We start from the raw sequence: 10,225 nt of genomic DNA on the forward strand, positions 1-10,225 counted from the left end.
AGTTGCTTAAGAAGAAAAACTAACTTAGAGGCGTTTAGTGTGCCTATACGATTTTGTATCTTAGATTGTACAAAACCAAAAGAAGAAAATATTCTTTCAACTTCTGCGGACGAAACAGAAGCTGTAAACAACTGCGTAATTGGCTTCATAACACTAATGTCAAGCATACTTCCTTGTGATTTTCATCATTCAACGGCTGTTACACCTTGCAGAACTTAGTCGATAACATCACACGAAAGAACGAAGGAGACTTTGCTTGAAGTATAATTACTATGGGCAGTAGAGAAGTACCACCATAAGCTTCTTCTGCAAATATCAAGGCTAAATCGTTTTCTTCGGCAGTTAATTTGAATTTTCGCTGGAACGCCAGGAGAATTTCTTTGATGATCGGGCGATGCAATGTGCGATTCACGACTTCTTCGGAATTAAATGCCGCAGAGTAGGTATACGGATATTGAACCTAACCAATACTAAATCAAACTAATCAAACCTAACCGAAATTAACGTACGGTACTCTGCCCTACTCTAAACTAACTTAAACGTTAACATGTCGGACCTACTCTGCGGCATAAAGGCCCTTCTTCGCATCGCAGACTTCGCCTTTCTTTGGTCATGGAGTCCAATTGTTGGCATAAGCATGTAGTTGTAGCCGGAGAGTACTTTGGATAACTAGGTGTTTCAGTATTCTTGGTTCTGGTCTTTGAAAATAACATACATCAATCAACGTTTCAGTTGCACCAACCAAATATTTAACCGTAGGTTTGAATTCGTTTGAACTGGACCCTTGTATATTTATTTATGTTTCTATTGTTTATTATATGATTGTCTATATTTCAATGTTCATATCTCAAATTTACAGTTTAATTTTGTATTTACTAACTTTAGATATCCCAACAGAATTAAGAGAACTAGTAAGTATTTCTTACCTATAATCTCCTAATTACATGATTAATGTTAGTAAAATGATTATAAATAATCATCATTATTTAGTTGCTACTACGTTATTTACTATTTTACTAATTTACGGATCACGATTTTCACTTCTTATATACATACGAGCAAAAATATTTTTCTCTTCTGTCTCTCCAAGGCTAGATTTTTTAAAGATATATTACTTTTCTTTCTTTTTTTCATAATTTACGATCAATAATTGTATACTTTCTTTCATTTTGCTTTCCTTTTTAAAATCTAGTTAGGATGCTACCTGTTTTCTCATTTTCTTCTTTCTTAGTTAACTTCTTTTGGATTGAGAATTCATTTTCATCTTATTGGGATGTATTGAAAACTTGATCTGAAAATAAAGAAGTTCCACATATACTTGATATTTTACCGTGACTGAGAGTAGATGAATTTACTATCAAATTAAAAATAAATGCGGACCAAAATTGCTACTAGGTTTGAAAATTAGTTTATAATTCACTTTTTGAACTTAGATTTTCTCTGAAACTTTTTTTTTTTTTTTTTTAAAGTCAGCTTGATTTGTCCTGCTCAGCTCTCTTTTAATATATAGGGGATGTCAATTCGCGTAGTCGCTCTTTTCCGTCCGACTTTTCCTTCACTAAACAGTACCATAAGTGATCGTTTTCGTGAAGAATCGTTAAGTTTTAGCTTTTACTTTGTATCTGCATCTGCTTGTACTTTGTAGCTTTTATCTTTGTATCAGATTATTAGTTTATCGTAGATGTGACTTTGTTGTTATTTATTATTATTACTATCCATTATTATCATTATTTATTCAGTTTTTCTACTATCGATTCATGTTTGACGACTTCAACTAAATGATGATCTAACTAATGATCAGAAGGCCTACCAGCATCACCATCAGAAGATTCTTAGGACTCTCAGCATCAGACGGTCCTTAGGGCCAGAGACACTATTTCCGTGAAGACAGTGTCACTCACATGAGAAAATTAGCATACCACACAGAAAGAAAACTAGCGCTTTATCAGAAAGCTAGTATTTCACATTGTTTGTGGATGGGGCTATCTTTACATGAAAACATCCTCATCCACAAAGAATGTGAAATATTCGCTTTCTGGTAAGAGGGCTAATTTTCTTTGTATGGGTATCGTTAGCACTAATTTACTCACGCTGACTCATATCAGTCCTATTTGACCACTAGAGATATAAAATATATTATTATTATTACAGTATTCAGCCCATCTGCGCATCATGAGGTCTCTTCGGTCTCTTATTTCACTCTACCATTCATATAGATAATTCTTAAGTAAAGTTTGTTTATTCTTTGAACATGTCTACAACAGTGTATCCTAGATTTTTTCTCTGTTCCTTTTCGAATACTCTTACTTAAGTTTATTACTGACGATTTATTTTCTTACTTTTTTCTTTCATTCGATCATCTACTTTTTTCTTTAATGCACATGCTTGAAAGTTTCTGCTATGTTTCAAGGTTTCCTTTGTAACTTTATTTGTTTGTTTTCTGATGATGTTTATTCTTGAAATGATCAGAGCTTAACTTTTCTCTTTGCTTATAGGGAGACCAGTTTCTTTTTCACATATGCCACAAACATCCAATTGTCTTTATACTTCTTACTCGTCATGTCGTCTACGAATAGAAACATATTTCTACTCTTTTTGTTTCTTTTACTCTTCTATTATGCGGTCCCTAGTTTTATGATTTTATTGTATAAATTAATTTAAATCTAGATAGTTTTATTATATAGTAAAAATACTTTTCCATTTAAATTTGGCAGAAAGTTATTTTAACATGGGAACTTCAATTATTATTCACTTATCTGTCTCTGCCTGTTTAAACAATGCATTGTTTATTGTTGGAATTAACGATATCTATTGCTAAACTAATTGGCTAATATAATTTCCTAAATACTAAGAATGTTGCCGTCGACTCCGTGGAAGAAAACTTTAGAACTGCGACACATAGTGTCGCTACTATTGGTATTTAACATAAATAGTAAAGTTGCAGTTCGCGCTTTATTTGAACTCAGGTGGTTTAGAGAATTGACTGATGGAAGATGCCGTAGGCAGCAATAAATTGGAGGTGAGACGCTATCAGACGCCAAAGTCTTGTCTTATCTATAAGATATTAAAATTTACTTAAATGCTTTGTTCTAATAAAATATGATAGATAACCAATTTTTTTATTATTTACTATAAAATTGATTTCAAATGAACATGAAATGTATATTTAGTTGCAATAATAAGTATAATTTATTTTCTTAAAAACTTCAGATTGAATTAAGTTTACTGTAGACAACACTCCCTTTACGTTACAGAAATGTGTGGTTGAATAGTTACTTGTTTTCAGTTATTGATGAAAAAAATTAGATAGGCAGGTATATTGTCTTCTTTTGCCGCAAATTATACATGCAGAAATGATTATAAAAATTATTACAGGTCGTCTAGTCTTCCTGCACTTCCACATCCATCAAAAATCAGCATTAATTTGGGGGAGTATTTTATGAACATTTTTATATTAATGAAATTGTTTAACGTTTTTTTTTTTTTTCAGGTTGTGATCCACCCACTATACCAGTGTTTCTCACAGTATCATCAATAGGAAAGAATGCACTAGAACTTAATTGGGATGTACCTGTAGTGATGCCAGATGATTGGATTGGATTATTCGCAAGTGACCCAAATATTAATATATCTGAGCCATTGGAAGAACTGAAAGTATTACAACCAAAGGGTTGGATTCTTACTAATGTTAGTACAAACATCGAGGATATTAACTGGGAATTAACTGATGGAGATCACTGTTTGAACTACTGGATTGGCTATATTCAAAACAACGAAACACTTTATTCAGACTGCCTAAAGATCAGGCCAACATGGATGTGGGACCACAGGTACAAACATTCACTTAACATAGTTTTAAATAGTTGATAAGCCAATTTATAATAGAAGTATTCAAAATTGAAAGTAAGAATGAAATTGTAGCAGGCTGGATATTTAAAAATGGGTTTATCTTTTCGGCATTCGTTTGGCGGACGGAATAAAAAAAGATCTATCAAAAACAAACTTTTTCAGGATAGCCGTTCTTGGAATTAACTTTAGGATAAAATTGATGTTTTACTTTAGTATTTAGTGTCACTAGGTAAAGTTTCAAGAGTCAGACTTGATATCTTGGCAAACTTTGTTTAAATTACAACAAAATTAGTTTTGAATTTTGAAGAAGTCGCAATACATTAAATGTATGTCAGCAAGAACGACATTTAATTCGCAGAAACTATATACTTCAAAAACAGTCAATTATTACATGGAATTTAATGGTGATTACTCTATCAAAAACAAACTGTAGAAGTCCATCTCAAAATATGCAATAGCTTTAAACAGAAACAAATGTTTCATTCTTTAAAAAAAAAAAAATCGATATTCTATCGTAAATTGCCTCCTCTACGTAATATTATCATTTAAGAAAGTTTGATTAGAAATAGAACTTTTTCTGACATTCTTAAATGTGTATTTCTCCAATTCTCTAACTAAAAACATACATCATTAATGACAACATGATTTGTCAAGATACAAAGATATGAAGCAAGAAATTTTTGTTTTAATATGGACGTAAATATGTATAAAATGACTGTTGTTGTTCTATTCCTTAAAATGCGCTTAGAAAACTTGTATTTTCAATTAAATTAAAATTATAATTGATCAGTCAAATGATAAATAATGTATATTGATAGTTAATATACTACTGGCCTCATTTTAAGTGTAATCCAGTAAGACTGAATAACATACACTGGAAAAAAAATCTTCCAATAAGTTAAACTTCCAATAATAAATGTGGTATTTTAGTTTTTTCTTTCTTCAATGAGGTGTCAAAGCGCTTTTTTTAAAAAAACAAAAAAATACTCTGTAAGTATTATAATTCTTTTTCAAGTGGTTTCGTAATATCTATTATCAGAATTCTCTCCCTCAAGTTCATTTAATTCCAAACATTTGTTTCTGTTGCTGTTGCTCAAGTTCAACACTTACAGAATTAAGTGCTAAACTTAAGCAACAGAAACATAAACAAATGTTTGGAATTAAATGAACTTGAGGGAGAGAATTCTGATAATAGATATTACGAAACCACTTGAAAAAGAATTATAATACTTACAGAGTATTTTTTTGTTTTTTTAAAAAAAGCGCTTTGACACCTCACTGAAGAAAGAAAAAACTAAAATACCACATTTTTACATCTAAAGCTAATGCAATTCCATAGTTGTTACTATAGAAATTAACAATGTGTAATTGTAAATAATATCACTTTAATAATATTAATTTTCGTAATTGATGATTAAATAATTTCTGCACAACTTTCTAACCAATACTTTTAAAAATGGTCTTCGTACTTGCTTAGTTTGCTACCTAATCCAAGAAATTATAATTAAATTGAAGATATACCCCTTCAGAAAAGATAACATATTGACAACACAAACCATTCCAAATTAGTGGTATTCTCTAAATATTGCATACAAGTAATTACGTAGATAAATTATAGGATTAATTTTAACTTTCGCAATATTTTGAAGAATATGGAAAAGTGGGGCGCGACTGATGAGCACCCAAACATCAAAAGTTCACAAGGCGCATATATATAGGGTGGCCCAAAAGTAGGTATACAGTACCGTACTGGTCAGCTTTATTGCATTTCTTGTTATCCATCAGGTAGACTTAGTTTCTTTATTATTTGTTCTTGAAGTCTTTTTATTTATATTATTATTATTATTTATATTATTTTTTATATATTAAGCTCGGAACAAAGCTAGTGACCTTAAAGTTGGACAACTCAAAAAGAGTAGAAAATATTGGCTCGTGAATTGTTTGCTCATCGTCCGTTTTGTTTAATATGCATGTTGATCAGAATGTTGCGAATTTTCTATTCTAGTTTTATATTATGTATTTTAATTTGTATTATTTTTGTAATTCGGCACATTCGACACGAGGCGAGAAAACCTTAATTCTCTTCTCATCTCGTGAGCATCCTTACAGTGCCAATGATCTTGTTCAGCATGGTTCAGCATGTATAATTGACTAATTCTTAATCATTTCATGCGAAGCTACGTAAATATTAGTTTCTGGATATATATGCCTAATATTGCGCGTTACTCGTGTGTAAGGAATATATTGAAACATATTTGAGAAAAAGACGGTTGTTTACCGAGAAATAGAGTGGCGTATAGATGGTAAGACAACTTACAATTATTCTAGAAATGTACACATATATGATGCACCTATTGGTACGCGAAGCCATGATTTATTAATTTGAAACTGCTATGACTTGTATAAAAATATATTAGACTTCCAATCCAGGCTTTTACAATTCCTTCAATTGCCTGTCAATGAAGAAACGGAATTTTTCGGCAAACGAGAAGTGCGTTCAAAATTCAGGACTTGTTTACGTCCTCTTGCCTAGCTGTCAACTTCTGGCAAAGACTAACATATGTTGTTTAGTCCAAACCGTATTTTTTGCATGGAGCAACTTGTTTTTTAATGTGTACGACGACATTGTATCACTCTTTGAATGCTCTTTTCAGATTTGTCCCAAGCTTTTCTATGAACCGTTATGGTTAATATTTTCTTAATAATTAATTTCACTTATTTTAAAAAAAAATATGTTGGATTAGAACATATGAACTTTGATTTTAAGAATTCCGTTTTCTTATCATCTTATCGTTGGATTATTATTATTTTTCACTTATGATGGTTAATTCACTGATTTATATAAGAAAAAACAGTTAAAGAAGTTTGCTGTTCATGTATTTCGATACAAATGTTTCATGGATTGCTTCCTAAATCTGTTGAAGCAATGTTTGGATACAAATACTGTAATACTGCAGCTAATATTTATGATAATTTTACGACAGAAAACGACTTGATAAGATTTGATATGTATCATACGTAAATCTAGATTCACGAAAGCCTTGTTCTTGGGAATGATTTTCCAAGGTTTAGTGCTGAGTAGTATCATTTTCCCTCTACGAAATTCCCTTGTAACAGTTTGAAAGAAAGTTAGCCCATATTTAATTCCTATGCTTCTAATTTAATTATTTTAAGCTATTGTTGAACAAAAATATTGAAAATAAATGTGTCAGAACTGTTTCATCCTATTGAAATCTTTGAACATTGCGTCTAAATAAAAAGGAAATACTTCTGACAAAACGTGATTTACAGGATATGTGATTTTATTCACATTGTGGTGCGTACAGTAATAAAGAGATGAGGTACAGTATAGTATTAAATAGGCCTATATTAATTACTGTACAGCTTGTTCAATCGTTCTAGTGGAATTTGAAAAGTAAAACAATAAAACAGAAAAAAAAGAAACCTCTCAGTACAGTGTTTCGAGATTACATAAAATAGTACTGAAGTCGAATGTGTGTACGTATACCTTCTTCCTTCGCCTCTTTTTTTTATCAAGAGGGCAAGGAGAAGCATGCTTTCACTCACTGAAGACACTTTCTCATGAAAATATTCGCCTTGGTTTGGTTGCGCCACTGGTGGACGATACGCGAGAGTGTGGTGTTGCCACCAGTGGCCTATGTAATAGGGCCCTTAATGTTACCAATAATCAATTGTCAATGGACAGTCATTTATATACCTTGAAAACTCGAACTCTCATTTTTGATTCGGTTCGAAAACTCATATTTTCGGTTTCAAACAATACGTCTGCTTGATAAAGAAAGCATTGTCCAATGTGTGTTTCTCTTTATTTTCAAGTGAATATGTTTCTTTGTTTTCCTTGTCTTTGATCTTTCAAGTTCCTTCTTTCTTTCGCAAATTTAAACAAACAAACAAACAAACAAAATTTGCAATTTTCTGTTTCATCATATGAGTAAATGTATAAGTCAACGTAAAATGTAATCATTGTAAGTCCCATACGTAGCCCAAGTCTTTGGAACCAACCTGTTAGGTCGTCCAAAATTAGTTAGTGCAAACGTATTTACTTTAATTAGGCTTTACAAATGAATGACTATATCACTTTCTTTCCCGATCTATCTTTACTTCACTTATACTACTACATTCACTAAACAGGAACCTTCCTGTATTCTGAGAACCATTTCAGTAATGTAAGCCACACCTGGCTATACAATATACTTAAAATATATCAATAGCCACACTAGGCTATAATACCTCCTGAACATACAAACAACTTCAGCCACATCTGTCTCATTTCAGTCATCAACTAAATACACATACAAACAATCACCTAGTTACCCTTTTTATTTTCTAAACCTAATTACGTTCTTCTTTTGTTTACGCTATCTGTATACTAACCTTTAGCACTTTTCACCCCCAACATCTTCCTTGGTATCACCTAAAACTGCACCACCAGACTCCCAACACAACCGAAAACAAATGAATACGGGAGAAATGGCGCAAATACACCATCCATTCGGCAGGTGTTCATACTTATTCATATGAACACGTTCTAGCTCGGCTATCAGATCACCTTCAACAACGTCCTCAGTGCACTGAACATTAAGTAAGGCTTCGCTTCTGTCACTAAAGATTAAAGAGATGATAAAATGTGATCCATTTAAAAGGATTCAACCCAACATTTTAAATACAATTTTATCTTCACTATTTAATATGTCTCTAAGAACTTTTTACTTCTCCCTCGAAGTCATAATTTTGGAAGCTTGCCACTGAGTTCGAATGTAAAATCATCGATGCATTGAGAATAGTATTTATCAAATTTATTATTATTTTCGCAGGTCTCGATTAGAATCTTTGGCTCTGAGCAAGATCTTTTTGCCAGGAACACACAACTCAGGATGTTTCCATATGCACAAGGAACGCGGAGGTTTCTTTAAATTCCTGCTTACGCAAGATGTATCCATTTGGCAACAACTAGTCGCTGGAATACGATATCTTGATCTGCGAATTGGATATTACTCACATTTAGACGAAAAATTCTGGATAAACCATGATCTTCTACGAATTACATCACTAGTCCCAGTTCTACGTGATGTTAAAAGATTTCTACAAGAGACTAATGAAATTGTTATTTTGGACTTTCATCGCTTTCCCGTAGGGTTTTCGCGTAGATTGCGTCGTCACCGCAGATTAGTCGCTCTTATTAAAGAAGAACTTGGACAATATATGGCGCCTTCAATGTTTGGTCACATGGTTACCTTAAAAACATTATGGAACACACCTTTTCGCCTTATTGTGTTTTACGGGGAAAGATCAATTGCTAACAGTGAAGGGACATTATGGTACCCTTTACCTCAAGAATGGGGTAATAAACAGAACATAGAAGACCTTAAAAAGTACCTGACGTCCATAGTGATAAAAAAACATCAGTCACATAAACTGTGGGCAGCAATGGCCGAATTAACACCAACAACGATTGATATATTTTTCGGCTCGGCTATTAGTTTACGACACATGGCAGACAGTGTGAATAGAAACGTAACAGAATGGTTTCAGAAACTATGGTGGGAAAAGGCTAATATTGTTGCAGCTGATTATTTCCGTGGGACTAATTTGATAGATGTTGCGGTTAAAGCAAACCTTAAAAGAGTACGTTGTTAAAAAAGAAGTTATTTAACCAGTAATTTATACACACAACGAAACATATTATGTTTTTATTTTTTAACACACAGAGTGGATAATACCTTACCCACTGTACTTTATTATATATTTTGTGATATAAATTTAACATATTTGTATTTGTGATACCCTTATCCATAAAAAACGAACAAATTTCATGTCCTTGTAAATACATGTATAAATCGATCAGAATGTATCTTGTGTTTTACAACAAAACGATTAATTTAAAGTAACTATTATGTTTTTAGTATGTGTAAATAAATGTAAGAAATGATAGCATAAAAAATAAAAAAAATAAAAAACTATTTGTAAAATATTTGTATTTTACACAACTATTTAAAAAATAATTGAAATAATGTAAATAGTTGTACACAGTTAATAAATATGTGTGATCTTTTTCAGCTTGATCATTGTTAAGATAGATTATACAGATACCTATGATAAATGCTTCAGCTTTAGTTTCCTAGAAATGTTTATCTGTGACAGGTTGTAGGATTCAGGTTTTTAGTTTATGCATACCAAAAAGAGCACAAAGAAGGAAATGATCAAATAAGTAAATAAACTACAGGTAAAGGTATAAGTCGGCTCCGCTCTACGCGAGAGATTCCCCTCGTCCCACGGTAGCACGGAGCCGACTTACATTTTTCGAAGTTAAATATTGCGCAGGCACAAAGCTTGGAGGGAATTGCAGGTGGGGGAT

General features: G+C 32.2%; 1 protein-coding gene across 5 annotated transcripts in view; it reads left to right on the top strand.

Annotated features, from left to right (window-relative positions):
* Positions 1 to 9,926, top strand: part of LOC145671138 (PI-PLC X domain-containing protein 3-like) — a 181,528-nt gene extending 171,602 nt beyond the window's left edge. For 3 of the 5 annotated variants that reach the window (XM_081739943.1, XM_081739945.1, XM_081739944.1), the window contains exons 3-4: positions 3,491 to 3,830; positions 8,685 to 9,924. In XM_081739943.1, coding sequence (XP_081596069.1) covers positions 3,491 to 3,830; positions 8,685 to 9,507 — 1,163 coding nt within the window. In that variant the 3' untranslated portion in view covers positions 9,508 to 9,924. Of the gene's footprint in view, positions 1 to 3,490; positions 3,831 to 8,684 lie in introns of all 5 variants that reach the window. The other 2 variants (XM_081739950.1, XM_081739951.1) reach the window with 2 other exon arrangements.
* Positions 9,927 to 10,225: the final 299 nt, after the last annotated feature.

The sequence above is a fragment of the Thermobia domestica genome, chromosome 15, assembly GCF_964235325.1.
Source record: "Thermobia domestica chromosome 15, izTheDome1.hap1.1, whole genome shotgun sequence".
Taxonomy (NCBI): Eukaryota; Metazoa; Arthropoda; class Insecta; order Zygentoma; family Lepismatidae; genus Thermobia; species Thermobia domestica.